Below are 21,313 nucleotides of genomic sequence, written 5' to 3'. Positions count from 1 at the left end.
AGATGTCACTGGAGGCCACTGTCCCTGTTGCTCTACAGTGGGGGTCCACAACTTGAGGCCCATGGGCCACATGCGGCTCTTGATCACTTTCCGTGCAGCCCTCCAACATGCTTGTCTGCTGCTGTGACCCTCAGTAGGCTAATAATTTTGTTAAATTTTGGTTTAAGATGTGGGTCTCTTTAGGCACTGGGCATACTAATGCGGCCCCCACGTGCCAAAAGGTTGGGGACCCCTGAAATACAGGGGTCTTTCTCTTTCTCCACAAGGGAAACAATAAATGATCAGTGGATTGATTGATTCACTCCTGGCTCTTACTTCTGCACCCACTTCTCTGAAGGGGCAGGTCACCACTTCTGGAGTGTCTTGAGACACTTGAGAAATATTTCAGGGGTTCCTCCACGGTCAAAAGGTTGGAAAAGTCTATTGCCCTTTTTGCCTCCAGAGTTAATGAGGCATCGAAGGTCACCCCCAAATTCCTGGCCTGGGGCGCGATGGTCAGTTGCATCCCTGCCAAGGTGGGTAGATGCGCTTCCTGATAAGCCCCCGTACCGCCCAGCCACAGGACCTCTGTCTTGGAGGGGTTGAGTTTCAGGCAACTCTGCTCAAGCCATTCAGGGGGGGAAAAGTTCTGTGGAAGCATAGAGCTGTCTTCAGAAGCAGGGAGAGATAAATCTTTGACTATAGAGTGGTTTTGCTGACTGGAAGGAATTCCTGCATTTGTTTGTCGGCCAGTCAATGCTGCAGGAGTTAAGTGAGGGAAAGTCCTATGTAAGCAGCCCTGAATTCGATAAAAATGTTCCTGATAATAGCTGCTGAATGGATGGACGCAGGTGGTGGTGATGGATTGGACAGTGCTGTCTCTTATGAGCAGAGGCCATATGGTCAGGTTGATTCGTATCCATGCAGTGAGCCTCCTGAGGGAGCCTGAAATTTCCAGCTCTCCAATATACACCCATTTTCTAAAAGCATGTCTAGATTTTCTGGTAAGATTTCTCAGTGAGAAAATGAAGAATATCCAGTGTGTCTGTGATGATGATAATAATGAATATTTCTTCTGTCATATAATTCAAGGCAATCGCAGCAGATTCCTATTTTTTTTTTCCCATTCAGGCACTTGAACAGGCCTAAACCTGCTTAGCCCAGAAAGGCTGCAAGGTCACATGTAGAGATATGAAGACTTAGGGGGGGAAGCAGGAAAATTGGAGAGGAGGTTCCCCAACCCTCTCCCTTTAATATACATTTTTATTCAATCAAGAAACAAGGATATAACATGATATTATAGAGAGAACTAGCTTCAAAGCCCATTCCTAAGAACGGGCCTTGTAAAGGTCCCCTGGCCAGGCAGCTTAAGGCGGCTTTGGGCCACAGCCAGATCAAGTGGGGCGGGTGGGGGCTGGGCAGCTCGTTAGCAGGGCCAGGACAGAGCTCCTTAGCAGTCAGCTAGTCAGCTCCTTAGCAGTACTTAACTAGCAGTCAGCAGGCCGGAAGGCCCTCGTCAGCAGGCTCAGCCTAGCAGGCCAAGAAGCCCTCGTTAACAAGCCCTCCACCACGACCCTTTGCCCAGGGCCTCTCCCCTCACCTGCTGCTGGCTCCAGGAACTGAGGCGTCTGAGAGCAAAGAGGCTAGAGTCCAGGGCCGGAGGGCGGGAGCCGCAGGGGCAGGGCCAATCAGGGCAAAGCTGGCTGCACCCTAATTGGCCCTATTCTAACTTGGACAGCTGGACATGTCACACCCCCCAGGCTGTTTCATAAATATATAGAGGAACAACAATGGATAAGGATAAGAGTGGGGGAGAGATACTGCATGGTGACTTGCAGGAGGGCACTGGCTGGCTGGAAGGAGATGCAACATATTTTTTGGCTTTTAACATGGCCACAGCTTTTATTTTAATACAAGGGTTGGCAAACCACGAGAAGGGAGCCTGACCTGGAAGTCAGCCGACTGCTGTCTCATCCCCCAACTCTCAAAGGCACTCTGGGGGCCCACCCCACTTCCCAGCAGGGAATGTGGATCCCCTTGCCGCCCAGAGGGGATTGCTGCTGCCCAGGCCTCCCTGGGACTTTTGCAGCACCCTGCGCCTCATTCAGGGGCATGGGGCACATTCTCACCACCCACTGCCCCCACAAGGAGCGGACGGCCCACTCGGCTGCTTCCAGTGGTGGTGCCTATGCACTGCCACAGCAGATGCTGTGGGACGGGTAAGAGGGACGCTCCCAAATTCTTGCCTCCTCGCTAGCACTGTTGCCGCCGAAGAATGCTCAAACAACGAGCCTCCTTGCTCCCTGGGGCACCAAACCTCTGCCACGTTTGAAACCTGCCTCACAAACAGCAAGCTATCCACAGGCAAGCCAGGAGGAAGAGACTGGGACCAATACACATCTGCCTTATATAGGTGCCACAGGGCCCTGCCCTGTTCTGCCCCACTAGTGCAAGCATGCTGTCATACATGCTCATGCAGCAGAGGACCCCACTGGTTACATGCCCCTCCAGCCGCTCACCACCATGACAACTAGCAGCCTCAGTGAGTGCTGGCCTCGCTATTTCATTTGCAGAACCATCAATACTAAGAATATTAAGCTGATATTTCACAGTATATCTTCCTTTCCCACTCTTGTGCCTCATTGATACTATGTAAGAAGTAAAGGTAAAGGTATCCCCTGTGCAAGCACCGGGTCATGTCTGACCCTTGGGGTGACGCCCTCTAGTGTTTTCTTGGCAGACTCAATACTGGGTGGTTTGCCAGTGCCTTCCCCAGTCATTACTGTTTACCCCCCCAGCAAGCTGGGTACTCATTTTACCGACCTCGGAAGGATGGAAAGCTGAGTCAACCTAGAGCTGGCTGCTGGAATTGAGCTCCCAGCCTCATGGACAGAGGTTCAGACTGCATGTCTGCTGCCTTACCGACAGAGTGGTTATTACATTTTGTGCAGGGTATTCGCATTTCCAAAGTTTACGTTTTGTCTCCCACATATAAAACAATTTTTGAAAAGATTGTGATAGGGAAATCGGAAATTTTGTGAGTACTTAAAACCCTTTTGATGAACTACTGCCTTTTTTAGAAGGAGTGAAATACTTCTACAGAGAAAAGACATTTCTGTCAAGCCTGATCATTGATTCCCCAGGGCAGGCGTCTCAGGGGGGTCAGTCTGTTCAAAAATAACGGCAGGAGGAGCAATGGCGGCAGTCAGGCAACAATTACCTCAGGAAGCTGGCCTAATTTTAATCTTAATTTAACAATTGAGTCAAGATCTAGCATTTTAAAATGAACAAGGAACATGCAATTGATTTTTTTAAATGGTGCTCCCTAGTTAGAAATCTATTATTGGCTATTCTCCCTCCCCCCCCGCCCCCAAGGGTGTGATTGAATAGGAACAGGATGAATTGATCCAAATATTGCTTCTTCCAGCTGCTTATTGGAAAAACCAAGTTTCATCACCCACACTACAGAATTTGCAGGGCCACAGCAGCTTTCATAGGAAGGATGTGCTCTTCACTGCCTTGGCAATCACCGAAGCTCTAGGTGGTGCATGGGAGGCCAGCGTGTCTTAGTGTGGCCGCCGGCTGGCACACCACCGCCATCCCTCCGCTCCGCACTGTGGCACTGGCCTCCTATTGTCAGGATCAGTCCCTGCTCTCTGCCATGATTACTGTTCAGTGAACCTGTCTGACTCCATCTTGTATGCTGTGTCTGTGCTGTGCCTTTGCTGGAACGTTCCCATGTAACCAAAACCCCTGCTTGTAGTTTTCCTTTGATTCCCCATTGCTTTGATCCTTGCATTTTCACACTGCATATTCCCCCTACTGTGAAACAATGTTGCCCGGTTCCTGCGGTTCCTGTAAACAGCTTATCAGCTAGCCTGAGGCGTCGGCCTGGCCAAGGCCGCGCTAACTTCAACTCCTTGGCAGGAAGCCGGGGATGGCACTTGGGTGAGGGGCTCCCCCCTCCCTTGGGAACGCTCAAGTTTTGGGCGGGAGAAAAGTATTAATAAGTGCCTGCTGTTCTGGTATCGAACAGATTTGACTTCAAATGTTATAGTGATCTGATCTACTGCCAATTAAAGCTTTCTTCTTATAGAAGTTTTGGTTGTGAGTTTTGTCAGCGCTTGACACCTATGAGCCCCCTCGGCCTTCAGTGATCGCCGCACCAAAGTGCACATCCCTATTTTGTAGCCAAGTTCCTGCTATCTTTTGATAATTATGAACAGGAGAAAAATTATGTATTCTAAATCGGCTGTCTTTCTAGCTGCGAGGCTTCTCTGTGTTTTAGTTAATACTGAATGAACATGTGAAGAATTACCAGTTTTTTTTAAAAATCATTGGGCAGATAGAAAGAACTGGATGGAAGATGGCCACTGCTTATGGAAGTAACTTTCCCTGTATCTGATGAAGCGTGCATGGCTCAAAAGCTCACATCCAGACTTGAACTTGGTCTTAAAGATGCCCGACTGGACTCAAACTTTGTTCTGTTGCTTCAGTCCAGCATGGCTACCCACCTGAACCATCCTTCTTCAGAGACATTGAACATATATAAGTTGATAATTAAGGGATGCAAGAAGGGGACAAGGAAGAACTTGCTGGGACCATCTCTTTCCCCCCTTTCCTGCTATTTCTAGGCAAAATTGCACCACTCCATTCTGCATTGGTTAGACTAGCGATCCTGTGGGCTGCGGACCACATGTGGTCTGTCGACTAATTGGAGGTGGGCCACGAAGGACGCCTTCTCCCCCCCCCAGCCCTTTACTTCATCCCCCCTGGCCCTTTACAACACACTTTGGGTGTCATTGTCTCCTATCGCTCCCAGATGGGACTATCTCATTGCAGAGAAACAAGCTCAGGCGTTACCCGGTTCCTGTAAACAGCTTATCCCATTGATTATTGTCATGAGTTAAAATTTCCATGAAAATAAAATGTTCCTTATGTTCCTTGTTGTGGCGTGTCTGTATCTTATTTTGAAGGGATGTTTAAACATTACCATAGCGATCAGAGAGCGTTAAGGCAGTAGTTGAGAGAAGAGGAGTAAACTACCCCCCCCACCGGGCCTCAGTAAAATTGTCAAGCGTTGAGTGGTCCCCGGTGATAAAAAGGTTGGGGACCACTGGGTTAGACCTCATTTGGAATATTATGTCCAGTTCTGGGTGCCACAGTTCAAGAAGGATATTGAGAAGTTGGAACGTGTTGAGAGAAGAGCAGCTAGAATGGTTGAGGGGTTGGAATCCAGGCCTTACGAGGAGAGGTTGAGAGAGTTGGGCATGTGTAGCTTGGAAAAGAGGAAGGCACCATACTGAGCCACCATCCTGGAGGGCCCCCAAACAGGCCAGAGTTGTCAGCCAGAGGCTCATGCCACAAACCTGTAGCATGCACAACTCACCCATTGGCCAGTGGAGTGGAATGTGAAGGTGCCCAAGCCAGAGCATGGCAGGAGGAAGCAGGCGGTGCAAGTGGCCAGAGATGCCGCTGCCCCACAGAGCATGCCTGGAAATGCTGTCAGGGCCCGTGGCTAACAGGCTTGGGGAAAGGTGGGAACAAAGGAGAAGATGCCAAGAAGGAGGGTGAGGTTGCTATAATCTTGGTTGGAGGGCAGACAGCAAGGGACAATGGGGGAATAAACAGTGTGAAGAAAGACAAGATAGGGTTGGATGGATGACCTGGAGGCGTGGAGTGGCAGAGTTGGAGACGGGGAGAGAGGGGCAAGAGGAGAGGAGCACAAGAGGAGCAGGGAGTAGCAGTGAGTGGTGTTGGCAGCTTGGCGTGGCCCTAAGTTGGAGCCAGAGGAGGCTAATTGGGAGGCTTCGGCAAGGAGGAGGAAGCTTCTGACAGCTTCCCCTTTCAGAGGACATCCCCTTCCTGCCACCTATCGGGTGCCCTCCAAAAGGGGAACTGAACCCCATGTGCTGGGTCAGGCACCAGGGGAACCCTAGCAGCCAGGCAGCCAGGAGGTCCTCACAATTACCTAAAAGGTAGACATATTGAAGAGGGGGTTAACTTGTTTACTGTAGCTTTAGAGAGCAGGACTAGGAGCAATGGGTTCAAATTATGGGAAAAGATGTTGCACTTAAATATTAGAAAGCATTTTCTGATGGTGAGGGCTGTTCATAGACTGAATATGCTTCCTTGGAGGGTGGTGGAGTCTCCTTTGTTGGAAGTTTTTAGGAGGAGATTGGAGGAGCACCTGTCAGGAGTGTGTGCTGGACCGGATGGCCCTCTGAGGTTTCTTCCCGCTCTGTAAATAGAAAAGTAGATCAGTCATCTTGTTTCTCCCTGGGAAAAGAATAGTGATTTTTGTGACTTGCAGAGAACATCTTTTTCTTTTTTCAAAAGCAAGATTGAAAAATTTATTTCCCACCGCTCCCACTTGGCAGTGATAGGGGAACACCATCTTTGAAGTTGGGATTCTTTCTGTCTTTGTATGCTGTTTTTGAAAGTAACATGATGAAGCCTGTCTGTTGAAGTGGGGAGGGGAGAAACGAAGGGGAAATGTTCCCATTTTTCATTTGTTTTCCTCTAGCACTAGATAACATTTTGTCTTCTCATTATGGAGAGCAATAAAAGAAGTTTCCTCCTTCAGTAACAATAATGTGTGGTGGTGGTGGTGGTGGTAGTGGTAGTAGTAGTAGTAAAGAAAAGAGCAAGAGTCCAGTAGCACCTTAAAGATTATCACAATTTGTTCACTTCTTCAGAATAATTTGTAGTGTATGTGGGTTGCCATAAGTCAGTTGTGACTTAATGGGTAACAACAGCAACAAATGTTCATTGTACATAACCCCTTTCATTTCATTGTACATTGTACATTGTACATTTCATTGTACATAACCCCTTAGATCTTATCATGATGTGCAAGCACCGGGTCATGTCTGACCCTTGGGGTGACGCCCTCCAGCGTTTTCATGGCAGACTCAATACGGGGTGGTTTGCCAGTGCCTTCCCCAGTCATTACTCATCATGATAACTGGCCTTTAAAATAGGCTGCAGTTTTCTAGGTAAGTGAAAGCTTTCTTTTCTTTTTTCTTTGAGTCTCTAGCATGTGTCCATGGGTACATAAGCATGACTGTGAGTAAAATGGCTACAACCACCAATTTTAGAATAAACGGCTGTAGTAAAATCACAGCCTTCCTTGGGAATTCTTGACCCTTTTTTTTTTAATAGATCAAATGTCGTAAAGTGAACTACTGGAAAGGAAATGGGTGATTTTTGATTTTTTGGAAATTTAAATTTTGGTTCAAAGGAAAATAATTCCTTGGGAACATGTAGCGGGACTGCGGATATTGAAGGACAACTGTCCATAGGTGGCATCCACACTCCTGCACTTACCAGATGAGGCGGAGACTGGATTCCAGAAGAGGAAATGAGTGATGAAGCTCTTGGGAAAGGAGGGATGGTTGCCAGCGCCACTGGGGCATCCCTTGTTTGGTGCAGACATGGCCTTCCTCTCTCAAGCCATGGCAGAGCGTGGAGGAAGCCAGTGGTGGGGGTGGAAGAAATGGCAAACAGGAGCATCAGTTAAGGGAGGCTGGAGATTGGGCCAGAAGCCCCATGGCATGGGTAAGGCAGGAGAGTGGGGCCAGAGAGAGGGTGCCCTGCTGAGCATGAGGGATGTCCATTACGTCAGGGGTAGTCAACCTGTGGTCCTCCAGATGTCCATGGACTACAATTCCCATGAGCCCCTGCCAGCGTTTGCTGGCAGGGGCTCATGGGAATTGTGGTCCATGGACATCTGGAGGACCACAAGTTGACTGCCCCTGCATTACATGAATCCTACCTGGGGGGGGATTGGAAAACCCGGTGGCATCTTGCCTTAAGAAGGTGAATTTAAACATCAGGCATGGAACAGGCTGGGGGCAGAAGAACACAGGCAAGACTCAGAGACACAAGGAGAGCAATTGGGCTACTGTGAGCAGGAGAAAGGGATCAGTGCCCGGAAACCCCCTTCCCCTGTGCCATCTGAGGCCAGAGCCAAGCCAACTCACTAAGACTTTGGACCAGAACCCCCCGGGGCCTGACAACATCCAGTAGAATATACACGGATGTAAAGGCCGCAGTGGCATGTATTTAAATCACAGAGTCCACCATCTTAGAATCGCTTTGTAAAGACTTTGGTCTGTCAAAGAATAGTTGCACAGCTTTCCCTATGGCTCTTGGTTTTCCTTGACATTTGCCCAAGTAGACTGTTGCAGTTCATGCATGCCTCTGTTGTTAAATCCCTTCTAGTGGAGGCTGGAAAGAAAAAAATCACATAAAAACTGACCTGGTTTAATGGGAAATAGGAATTTAATGCAACTGTTTATATTCTACCTCTGTGATTTTTAAAGTATACTTATTTATTTATTTATATTTATATACCACTGCTCTCAAATGTCTCTCAGCAGTTTACAAAATCCATACAAAACATGAAATCCCCTAAAATCACCCATTAAACAAATTAGAACTATAACATAATATCAAGAGGGTGGACAGTAAAATACATACCCATTCCCCTCTCTGTTCAGCATGGGTCTATCACTCTCTACTTAATGTCCAATGGATCTTACTTCCAAATAAGGGTACGAGCCCCTTTGGAATTCTGACCCAGGCTGGTGGGCACAACCATAAGATGGCTGCCGCAAGAGGCAGAGCCAAGCCAAAACATATCAGGGCGTGTGGTCATGTGTAACTCTAATAGTAACTCTTCAACATTAGAGACAGAAGCTCTATTTAACTAGATGCCTTTTAAAATGAACATGTTTAAGAAACATTTTCCTGCTTTTCTTCAGTATTGCAGTGAAGATCTTTGTGTTGTGGTAGCAACCACTGCTAAAGGTAAAGGTATCCCCTGTGCAAGCACCAGGTCATGTCTGACCCTTGGGGTGACGCCCTCTAGCGTTTTCATGGCAGACTCAATACGGGGTGGTTTGCCAGTGCCTTCCCCAGTCATGACCGTTTACCCCCCAGCAAGCTGGGTACTCATTTTACCGACCTCGGAAGGATGGAAGGCTGAGTCAACCTTGAGCCGGCTGCTGGGATCGAACTCCCATCCTCATGGGCAGACAGCTTCAGACAGCATGTCGCTGCCTTACCACTCTGCGCCACAAGAGGCTCTTACCACTGCTAAAGGAACTCTCAAAAAATCTGCACATCAATCAGATCTCCAATGACCAATCAGAAGCCCTTCTCAAAAAGTCCCTTCTGGCTTGGTCCACTTCCTAAACACGTTTGGAAGGCACCTGTACATGCCACTTTGGGGGGGAGGGTGTCCTGGAGCATTGCTGGTGCTGTGATGTCATTGCCACCTGCTCTACTGGTAATGAATCTTTCCCAGGGGGTTGCCAGCCAGGAGCCTTTATGGTGGTTAAGAGTGGCAGCTTCCAGTCTGGCAAGTTCGGTCTGATTCCCCGCTCCTCCACATGTAGCCAGCTGGGTAACCTTAAGCTGGTCACATCCCTGATAAGTGCTATTCTGACTGAGCAGTTTTGTCAGAGTTCCCTCAGCCTCACTTTCCTCACAGTGTGTTTGTTTTGGGGAGAGGAAGGGAAGGCAACTGGAAGCCGCTTGGGCACTTAAAAGCAGAGTATAAAAAACAACACTTCTTCATCGTCCTAAATGTACCAAAGCTTTAAATCATTATATTTTAATTGTTGTATACAGTCTTGTCCAGGAAGTACATGAATTTCAGAATGGAAGACTTCTACTTCCCTACTCCTATGGGAGGATGGATGGAAACATATAAATGTTTAAATAGTCTTTCATTGTGTTCTGGATTACTCTGGTCAGATACAGGCATGCACTTAAGAAGCCCTAGGCATCTACCTTATTTGCCGGCGTATAAGACGACTGGGCATATAAGACGACCCCCCAACATTTCCACTCAAAATATAGAGTTTGTTACATTACATTACAGTACTATGGGCCACTAGGGGCAGCTTTGTCTATCCCAACTGAAGTGCACCCGGCGTATAGGACGACCCCCCCCACTTGGAGGCATGTTTTTCAGGGGGGAAAAGTAGTCTTATACGCCAGCAAATACTGTACTTAGCTTTCCTTTATCAGATGGTTTAACTTCTGCCTGGAAGAATACCTCGATAACATTTTAGGTTCAATACGGTTATATTACTCAAATAAGGCCATTAGAAAATATCTGCTTCCATTTTAAGCCCTTACTTAAGTGTAACTATTGAATTCTTAATATTGACTAATTCAAGAGAAAACTATATCATCTATTATTGTTACATAAATAATTAAAGGAAGCAAGGACATAATTAGTCCATATAATATCTTACCCCAAAGACATAAGTAGATTACAGGTAAGGAGCCTCTTATGAGAAGAAGCTCTTGATCAATTCCATTTCTCATATTTATAGGGTTTTAAGATATCTTAAGAATAGCTAATTCATAGAACCATAGAGTTGGAAGGGGCCATACAGGCCATCAGCAAGGGTACATATCTTTACACCGCTCCGCGGGAGCGGTATAAATAAAACGCTAAGGGGTGTGGGGGGAGGGCTCAGTCTGTGATGGGGGGGCAATGATTGGCCCCTTGTCCACAAACCTTTGCGCCACCCAACACCCCCCCCCAACCTGGGCCACCTTCGGCTGACAGCCTCCATTTTGCGGCTGTCCGCCGACAAGGCTGATGGGCAACTGCCCGCCCTAATGTGCCATGCGGCCCTTGGAGGGCGGGGGGGGGGCTCGGGCCGCCCACCGCACCCTTCGCCTCCCCCCTCTTCCCCCCCTGGCCTGCACCTCAACACCTCTCTCTGCCGCCGCCGCTTCGCTCCCATGCTCCGCCACCGCTTTCCTGCCCCCCTTCTCCCCCGCACACTCTTTCCAGGCTGCCCCCCCATTGCGATGCATCTCCGCCGCCACTTTCCCGCCCCGTTTCTCCCCCGCACACACTTTCCAGGTGGCCCCCCTCACGACTCACTTCCGCCACCCCTTTTCCGCCCCCAATCACCCAGCCACCTACCCTTCTCAACCCCCCATTCTTCCTCACCCCTTGCTACGGTCCGATGGTTGGGGACCACTGTTCTAGGCTATATCCATGACAATTTTTTTTTCACTTGATGGTTTTAAACAGTGATTTTATTTAAAAAATCCATCTGTGATGTGGTAGGAAAAATCAGTGTCCATATCTGCCACGCATATTTTGTAAATGACATAAGAGCTGCATATAAAGGAGAGCTTGGACAGTAGCAAAATTTCCACCTTTTTTGATGGAGAAGAATTATGCAAACCAGGCCTAGGTTTATATATGGATTGTTTGTTGCTAAGGAAGTGGCAGCAGAGGCCCCCAGCATATTGGCTCATATTGCCTAAAACAGGCTTTCTCAACCACGGTTTCATGGTGGCCTTGGACAGGTTTCCCGAATGGGTTGGAGTTAATTAATTTTTAAAATATTTTTTAAATTTGTTAAACATTTGGGTGATATTACCACATATGGTCATGTCATTGCCCTCCCCCCCATGGGCGATGATGGGTCTGGAGGGGGTGGAAAGTAGAGGGGCCTCCAGTGGGTGTGTACACGGCTATGCTTCCCAACCATACTTTGCACAGTTGTGTCACTTCTGGGGTTTCTCCAAGCCTGAAGAATGCCTCGGGGTTTTCGACTATAAAAAAGTTGAGAAAGACTAGCCTAAAATAAGGTTGGGCTTGCCCAACTTTTCATGTATTCTGAGGGCCTTTCTGCACGCACTAAATATAGTGAAATGCTTACCTGCTGAAGATGCCACATTTTTGGCATTTTGCATGATGTCGCCAACATCCAGCGTCCAAGCAGCAAACAGCTAGCAACATCCACCATTTTAAAGCACTAGCTGGAGAATCGCATAAAGTGGATTCCCCAAGCTAAAAAGTGCCAGATAGAGGAGAGCAACCAGCAGACCACAGGCTAAAGAAATGTGTGGAGGAGGAGAAGCGCTATCTCCACCTCCAATGTCCTGCCCAAATAGGCATACAAATAGGTATACAAGTGTGCAGGCAAAACAAAAACATTTTCCCCAAGTAGTCACACAAAGCATGAGTCTCCCAATCAGGAACAAGATTTTTTTTCTCAGTATCAGGACTCATGAGTCCATAATGGGTGGCATTCAAAAAGCACTATGCATCTATGATTAGATGCACAGGCATTAAATTCAAGAAGATTGAATTTAAAAAAATAAAATTAGCCCTTTAAAAGTTAGAGAACGGGGATTGGTTGCCTGGCTTGATTGACAGGTGGAAGAGTGTCACATGTAAAGCGCATTGCTCTCTTCTGCCATTTCAAGCAGGCATGCAGAGTGCATGGAGCGCAAAAAGGCAGCAGATGGAAGCAAGACAGGTAGAAGGTGAGGAATAGCCAGAGGTGTGATTATTTTTAGCACTACGCCATTATGCTGGCGTAACGCTATTTTTTAAGATGTACGGAAAGCTCTAGATGTCAAGATTGTGTTTCGACTCTGGCTGTGTATTCTTTTGAAGGTGGGACTTAGCTGTAGTACACAAAGCATACCTTTCCTGATTGAATAATTAAATCTAAAGCTCAAGCAAGTATCTAAATTAAATCTAATTAAATCTAAAGCTCAAGCAGGCATCTAAAGCTCAAGTAAGCTTTGTGTAGTGGTTAAGAGTGGCAGCTTCTAATCTGGGGCTGGGTTTGACTCTCCACTCTTCCACGTGTAGGCAGCTGGGGACCTTAGGCTAGTCCCAGTTCTCGGAGCTCTCTCAGCTCCACCTATTGTGGGGAGAGGAAGGGAAGGCAATTGTAAGCCACTGTGAAACTTCTTCAAGTAATGAAAAGCGGGGTACACAAACCAACTTTTCTTCCTACTGAGATATGGAAGCAAGTCTAAAAATCACCCTTTCAAACACATGGTGGAATTGAATTTTGCAGTGTTGTGATTGTCTTTTTTTCATCTTCTGTTTAAGGATCTATGTTTACACTGAAAGTACAAGTCAACGATATCATCAGTCATCAATACCTACCTCAGGCTGTTGTAGAAGTCTTTGTCAATTACACCAAGACCAATTCCACACTAACTGGCAACAATGGAGCAATATTGATAAGAGTTCCCTATCAGCTAGGCCTAAGTTTGACTATCACATCTTATAAAGATGGTTATATGTTAACACCTTTGCCTTGGAAGACTGGGAAAATGCCAAGTAAGTAAGCCTCTTTTAAGAACCCTGTTATTAAAGTGAATGATGTTGAACTTTCATTCTTTCCTTGAGTAATCCACCTGATTATCACCTAATGAATGTGACTTAATGAAGCTACCAAAAGTAGACCAAGCCTGAACGTGGGTGTGAAGGTCACATATCTTGAAGCAAACGTAAAACTGATCTTAAATGAAATTGAAAAATTGCTGTATTTGTGGGAAGATCTTTACTGAATATATGCAGAGAATAGTGAAGGAGGGTTAAAAATGTCCTTAAGAGTCTATGTTGAAATGCTGGAAGGAGGGTATAGAATATATTACCTCAAATTATGGTTGTGAATCAGGAAGGTTTCAGTTAATGTCTTGTTACTTTTGCTCTTAGAACCTTTGCATTTAGGCCTTATTTATAATACTCAGCAGCAGTGGTCCCCAACCTTTCTGAGGCTGTGGCCCGGCAGGGCATCGGGCCACACCCGCGCAGACCACGCCCGCGGGCCGCACCCGCACATCGGGCCGCGCCCGCACATCGGGCCGCGCATGCGCGATGCCCGGCCCTGATTCCCTCTCCCTGCCTTCCCGCAGTAAGAAGCTTCCCGGGCCGCAAGCTTGCGGCCTGGGAAGTTTTTTACTGCGGGGGGGGGGGGCGGGGAGAGGGAGCCGCGGCCCGGCACCATGGCCTTCGCGGCCCGGCACCGGGCTGCGGCCCGCAGGTTGGGGACCACTGCTCAGCAGGACCTTTAAAGTATCCTAGGGCCAGGAAACTTGCTGGAGCTCCCTGCCCTATATAAAATTACTTGTGAATCAAGATCCATGGGTGTCCTTTTCTACAGATTGTCAATGAAAAAAAAGTATTGGTTGTACATCAGTATCGGCCTCTAGGTTGTGGAATTCCCCACTTCAGAAAAGCATCTTTTCCATCCGAATTGTGCATGATTTTACTGCTTGACCTGGTGGATATTGACGTTTTGCTGGTTTCATCATGATAGGCCATAGTTTTTTATTTTCTTATGGTTTTACTGCTTGTTTTATTAGACTTACTTTGCTGCTGTTCTATGCCTTAATAATGATGATTTATTAATTTTACCACAATACTGTGGTTTATTTTTCTATGCTCCTCTCTTAGTTTTGTTGTATTCTCTTTGAGTTGATGTTGCTGTTTTTATGTGCTTGTTAATTAGTTGCCTTGTGTGACATTTTTAATAATAGAAAGAATATTTGGATAGATTTTGAAGTGTTCAGTTCTAACAGTGAACGATCCTCATTCCATTGCTAGGAGGCCATGGGTTTTGCATGGGATTGGTACTACATGGAGCTTGAGGAAGTCCCACCTGAACCCCCACCACAGGAAGAGTAGAGGTGCTTCTGTCCTGTGATTCCTTTGAGTTTTGGAGGTGTTCAGAGTTACTCCCAGTGCAGCTATGAAGACAGTTAATTACTCCTAATAATAGTGAAACACACCCCTGAACATAAAGCAGTACAATGGGGCTACCCAGCACCAAAAAAATGGGGGGTAATACATTATTGTGTGCAGAAAAATAGGGCTTTGTAGGTTACTTTTAAACTAAGGTGAGCAGATTGTCCCACTTTTGGAGGGGCATCTGGGGGCACCTGGCAAATTGTACTTATGTTGAAATTTAAAAATATATATTACAATACTATTTTTGCATTCTATGCGTTATATGAAAAATTTTGTTGCTCCATATAGAGCAAATTTTTAATCAAGAACCCCCCCCCCCCGGTCAGTGGTATCCCGCTTTACCAATGTTAAAATCTGGTCACCTTATTTTAAACAAATCAAATGGGCTAGCGCCATCGGAGTCTGTTCTAGGAGGCAGAGAATGATAAGGGTAGCTGACAGTTCAAAGAAAACTGAGAAAGAGAGAAATTAGTTCCCTGGGAGCTCATAGAATCCTTGAGGGGGATATTATGGTGGGTCAGTGAAGACATCCCCTCCCCTTGTAATTCCTCACCAGATCCCAACTTATGTCCACATATAATAATAATAATTGCTCAGTATTATTGCTGTCTTCCAGTACTGTGCTAGCGATAAATATATTTTCAGCATGGTCAGTACTGGGGTGCAAACTAAGCTTCAGCTATAGAACATGGGTTAAGGTTGTAAACTGTGTTATGAACGTTGTTACTCTGTGTGGTTGTAATATGAACCTACAAAAACAGCCATGGGAGGTGGGGTAGCCTAGTCAGCTCTTAAGAGGACGTTGCAGGAGGGAGACAAGAATGCTGCATCCCACCACATGGAGGTCTGGTCAGGATCGTGGAGGAATGTCAGCCTCCAAGTAGGACCTGGTAATTCCCCGGAATTCATAGTTCACCTCCAGGCTACAAATACCAGTTCCCGGGACAAAATGGCAGCTTTGGGGGTGGACTGTATGGCATTATGCCCTGCTAAGTTCCCACCCAAAACCTTGTCCTCCCCAGGCTCCACCCTTGGGGAATTTTGGAATCTCCAGTTATTTCCCTACCCAGAGCTGGCAACCCTAGCCATGGAGTTCTGCACCACTCAACCAGTCTTTGAAACAGACTGAAACCCCACTTTAATAAAAACCATCATTACTTTTACGGTTCCTTCAGACGTGTTCAATCCGCACCAGCTGTTCTACATTGCCAACGCCAGTTCCAAGTTAGTTTTATAAGTCTCTTAATTATATTGTGCATCATACTTAAAAAAAAAATCAGAACAAAATGGATAAAGATACCCACAGAAATGTTTTAGAAGTTAAGGGCAAACATAACTTCCATTGTAAATCAGTTATGTTTTTTCAAAGTCTGTCAGACCTCTCCTAGTGCGTATTGGCAGTTGTACAAGCAACGGAATAATTGTATGCAGGGGTTTTGCTCATGTGAAGAATGTCCCGGGAAAGCACTTACTGAGGGCACGCAATTTTTACTAAATCAAAGTCAGTAAAGCCAGTGCTTTTTCCTGATGCAATCTGGGAAATAAAATCAGTTATTTTTCTCCAAGTTTCTTTTTGCCCCAAATTTACCACCACCCTCTGTAACTATGCCTTTTGGCGATGCATACTTTTGTAGTAATACATTCTTCTTATTGTATTTTCTGCAGTATATTCATCTGTGACACTTTCGCTGTTCCCTCAAAGCCAAGCAAATATATGGCTGTTTGAGGATACAGTTCTAATAACTGGGAAGCTGTCTGGTAAGTAACAGTAATGCAAGGATGTGATAAGAATTTTGTTTAGGAGGATGCATGATGTTCAGTTGTTGCATGCAGTTTCATCATGTGTAATTAAGGAGTCTGGTCTCCAAAAGGGAGTGTGTCTGTCCATTGCTGCAAGAATTTTTTTCAGACTTGAACTGTTTAATTGATTCCTGCATGCATTGACTGGATTGTTTTCAGGCTTTCCCCCGTGGGTCTCCCGAGGTGTAAGATTTGCATCAAACTTGACGCCAGATTAGGTCCTGTCCCTGGGGTAACTCAAGTATTGTAACACTCCAAGCAATCAACATGTGCACACCCTGTTCCTGAATGGGGTCATGGGAAATACAGTTATTTTATTTTTCACCAGAATTAATTCTTTAATTGGGGCTAAGAGTTCAGTAAAGTTTAGCCTAAAAATCAGTTTCCAGCATTTGTACGTAGTTCTTGAATTAAGTCCCTCTGCGCATGCATAGAAAGTGCTGCCTTCTTCAACAAATAGCTTCAGCCTCCTGTCTCTCACCCACTTAATAGTATTTTGTTTTTTGAGAGAGAGAGAGAGAGAGAAAGAGAGAGAGAGAGAGAGAGAGAGCTATTTTACTTCTTGATGGAGACCGAGAGGGGCTTACAGCACTCCCCTCTTCCGTTTTATCATCATAGCAACAACCCTGTGAGGTAGGTTACTCTGAGAGAGAGTGACTGACCCAGGGTCAATTAGAAAGCATTCATGGCAGAAGGGGCTCAAACTTGGATCTCCCATATCTTTGTCTGACACTCTAATACAGCCTTTTCCAACCTTTTGACTGTAGAGGAACCCTTGGATTATTTTTTAGGCATTGGGGAACTCCAGAAGTAGTGACCTGCCCCTTCAGAGAAATGTGATCATGTGATCCCATGAAGTAAGATGCCAATTGGTCATTTACCATTTCCATTGTGGAGAAAGAGACAAGGCTCCAGGGGAAATGGGCTCCGATGACGTCTAGTGATGTCAGCTAGGGTTGGGCGCTTCAGGGGAGGTGCGGGCATCGACACATCAGTCAGCACACACACAGGTGCAGAGCCGAAACACCCAACCCTAATGTCAGCAGCCATCTGAACTTCAGGGAAAGGTCATGAAACCCCTGGGGAGGTTTTGTGTAATGTCAGGATTCCCTGGAACCCTGAATTCCTGCTCTAATAACTATAACCACCTTGGCTAACATCATACTGTAACATATTAGTACATATTAGTACACATCTTAATTACCTCTGGGCCCAGTCTTGGGCAGGATTTTCACATATAAGAACTAACCATAAGTCGTCTTCCACCAGGAGGAAAAATATCTCCTGATTTCCTCTGTCCGTTTCGTTGTGCCACTTTAATTGACTTACCGTTCACTCCCACTGCAGCCAGCAATGTGGCACGGGGATCAGCGTGCCGATGGGCACACACACGCAGGGGCGGAGTTCCACGGCGTTTGCAGCAGGGGTGAACGGCCGCTTCGGGCACTGAGGTGCCCAACCCTAGTCTGTATGTTTAATGTAACACCCAGCAACATTGCACTGATGCCACCACCTGTTCTCAGAACACAAGCAGCACATTATAGTAAACAGATGTACACCCTGCCAACACATGCATATACCTGTTTGTAAGAAAAAGCCAATGCGTGTTCAGTTTCCATATGAAATCAGAGGCTGGTACCTGGATAAACTTAGGGTTTAATTCCTACATTCAGCTGTACATGCTTTGAATGTAACATAACCATGTGCAAATAAAAAATAATTTTAAAAATTAAGTGTACGTATATGTGGATTGTACGTTCTTTAATGTAACTTGTAAAAAGGTTAGTATTATCTGTTGATATTTTCTGCCCATTTTGCCATATCGATCATACCAATCTGTCTATCGTGCCAATTCCATCGTCTGTCCTCTCTCTTGACACCGCACCTTGGCCATTTTACTTAATCTATTTTGAATTTTATTTATTTATTTAATGCTCATCTTTGATCAGCATTCAGTATTTCTCAGGCAATGTTATTTTTTACATCTTTGGATCCCTCAAGTCCCATGTGCATAAAATCATTTTAAATATTTTGTTTTCCAAACCTAATAAATATTTATTTATAGAGCAGCATCCATATAGCATCATTTCTGATTCCATCGTTTTCCTCTTACTTTGGGAACTGTTGGAATAAATTGGAAGTTCCATTGAGGGCTGTAACCTCCACCAGTTGTATCAAGTAAGAAGAAGGTTTATACCTTCCTTTCCTCTACCCTGAGGAGTCTCAAAGTGGTTTACAATCTCCTTCCCTTCCCCTTCCCACAACAGGCACCTTATAAAGTAGGTGGGGTTGAGAGAGTTCTGAGAGAACTGTGACTGGCCAAAGGTGACTCAGCTGGCTTCCTGTGGAGGAGGAGTGGGGAATCAAACCCAGTTCTCCAGACTAGTGCCTACTGCTCCTCACCAACTCCACCATGCTGGAGACACATAGAGGAGAATTCACATAGAGGAGAATTTGGGTCAGATTTATTGATGACTAGCAGTAGAGCCCGCTGTCCAAAAAATACAGCGGGCCCTAGGGGAGGGTTTGCTTCCCCTCCCCCCCATGTAGGAAAACGCTCTCCAGGCCCCGGGGCTTGGGGAGCGTTTTAAGGCGGCAGTGCTGTTTTAAAACGCCTTCCAAGCCCCGGGGAAGGCAATCCGCGCCTTCCCCGGGGCTTGGAAGGTGTTTTAAGGGGCGGAGGCCAGGGAGCCTACCTTCGCTCTTGGCGGCCAGCAAAGTAATGGCCGCCGTGGAGCAAAGGAAAGCTCTGGTGGGGAGTGGGGCTTCGCGCCTCCCAATTGGTTGTTGGCCGGGCAAGCAGCCAATCAGCAGCCGCGCTGTGCGTGGCTGCTGATTGGCAGCTTGGGGGTGGACAGAACAGCGGAGGGGCCAATCGGGAGGCGCTTCGCGCCTCCCGATTGGGCCCTCCGCTGGTCAGTCCAGGGGAAGGGGCCTATCGGCACCCTTCCTCATCCCAGGGCCCTTCCTCATCTTCGGGGCCCTTACTCTTTTATTTAGTCCGCAGCGCCGAGGGGCTGTTTTAAGATAATTGTGGTCATACCATGATGGTTATTTGTTTGACATGCAGTAAAGAGTTCTAAATAGAACATTCCTAACTATAAATGTTGGAAAGGGGGTATGAGGAGGTATGTAAACATGGGTTTCTAGATGGTGTTGTAGATATAAATATGTTATTTGTCTGAATAAAGCATTGTTAAATTGTTGACTTGGAATTATTTATCTCTTTCAGATGCCAAATCTCAGCCAAGTGTTCAGTTCCCCAAAAAACTGATAAAACTCCCTAGGAACCACCACATTACCAATGTAACAGCGTATCTCACAGTGCCACAACAGTTTTTGAAAGTGGACCATTTCCTCTATACAACAGGGATTCTTTTAAATATGTCAGGTATGTTAGATTTGCTACCTGCTCTTGAGGCTTTATCATTCTTGTCCCATGTGCTACTGAAAGTGTTGCAGCTGCAATCCAGAAGTGTCACCATAAAAGATCTGAATGGGCTTTCCATGAGCCTGTGTTAAAGATGTAGTGACTTTCGACTGGAAGATTCTAGGCCTGAACATGTTGTGTTGTGGATGAGAAATTATTGATTTACCGTATTTGCCAGCGTATAAGGTGACTGGGCATATAAGACGACCCCCCAACATTTCCACTCAAAATATAGAGTTTGTTACATTACATTACAGTACCTGTCATTGTCACCATTGTACGGCCGCAGCGCAACCGCAGCACCTCCGGCCCGCCCCTGCATCTCCCTGTGACCGGCACTAGTGCACAAATGCGCATGTGCGAGCTCTGCGTAGACAAGGGGCGGGTCGGAGCACCGCTGCTTCCCGCAGAGCAGAACGGGCCGGTCACGCCGAAAAGGCTGGCACCCCTGTCTCACTGCTGATGCTCACTGCAGCCACGCTGATAACCCGCCGCGGCCACGCTGGATACCGCGCGATACTGGATGGTATGTAGAATGAGGTGGGCGGGCATCGGGAGGCCACTATGGGCACCGGGCGGGCATCGGGAGGCCACTATGGGTAGCTATGTCTATCCCAACTGAAGTGCACCCGGTGTATAAGACGACCCCCCCCCCCACTTGGAGGCATGCTTTTCAGGGGGGAAAAGTAGTCTTATACGCCAGCAAATACTGTAAGTGTTCTTCAATGCCCATGGGTGGCATTATAAAATCAGAGTCCAGTAGCACCTTTAAGACCAACAAAGATTTAGTTAAGGCATGAGCTTTCGAGTGCAAGCACTCTTCCTCAGATGTATCCATGTGTCCTCTGCATAATGTTCCCATCTTGTTCTGCCTGTACATGTAAACAGACTTAGCAGGCTTCTTAACGTAGACAGGTTTTAACATACTCTCTTGAACCACCAATAATCATCAGTTATGCCAACAATCATCCCACCTGGCTTCAGTTTGGATCAACCTCGCCCCTCAATGGGTGCATTTTTTAAAAAGGGTTTTCTGAGCCGTAGTACAAAATCAAAAGCCAGAACACCCAATCAGGGAACCAGTTCCTGACCAGTGTGAAATACTGAAGACTCCAAAAAGATGACCTTCTCCGATGCCAAAAGAGGAACTGAGGGTAGGGGCTGCTGCTGCATGGGAACGTGGTCTCTGGGTGGGAACACATTTCTGGCACTCGCATGTAGCATCTCCAATGGCAGGCCTGCTCATGCACAAGTCCCCATGTGGCACTGCACAGAAGATTGATGATGTAAGGAAGGATAGAATCATAGAGTTGGAAGGGACTTTCTTGGTCATCTAGTCCAGAAGTAGTCAACCTGTGGTCCTCCAGATGTCCATGGATTACAATTCCCATGAGCCCCTGCCAGCAAATGCTGGCAGGGGCTCATGGGAATTGTAGTCCATGGACATCTGGAGGACCACAGGTTGACTATCCTTGATCTAATCCAACCCCCTGCACTATGCAGGACACTCACAACCCTATCGATCATCCACTGTAACCTGCCACCCCCTTAAGCCTTCGCAG

The 21,313-nt window shown here is 46.7% G+C and overlaps 1 protein-coding gene across 3 annotated transcripts in view; it reads left to right on the top strand.

Annotated features, from left to right (window-relative positions):
• FAM171B (family with sequence similarity 171 member B) overlaps positions 1-21,313 on the top strand; it is a 56,051-nt gene that overhangs the window by 21,994 nt on the left and 12,744 nt on the right. For all 3 annotated transcript variants that reach the window (XM_077319366.1, XM_077319365.1, XM_077319367.1), the window contains exons 2-4: positions 12,875-13,108; positions 16,187-16,279; positions 19,554-19,712. In XM_077319366.1, coding sequence (XP_077175481.1) covers positions 12,875-13,108; positions 16,187-16,279; positions 19,554-19,712 — 486 coding nt within the window. The remainder of the gene's footprint in view (positions 1-12,874; positions 13,109-16,186; positions 16,280-19,553; positions 19,713-21,313) is intronic.

This window comes from Paroedura picta, chromosome 2 (genome assembly GCF_049243985.1).
Source record: "Paroedura picta isolate Pp20150507F chromosome 2, Ppicta_v3.0, whole genome shotgun sequence".
Taxonomy (NCBI): domain Eukaryota; kingdom Metazoa; phylum Chordata; class Lepidosauria; order Squamata; family Gekkonidae; genus Paroedura; species Paroedura picta.
The sequence above is the reverse complement of the archived record's forward strand: the minus strand, read 5'-3'. Positions and strand labels throughout refer to the sequence as shown.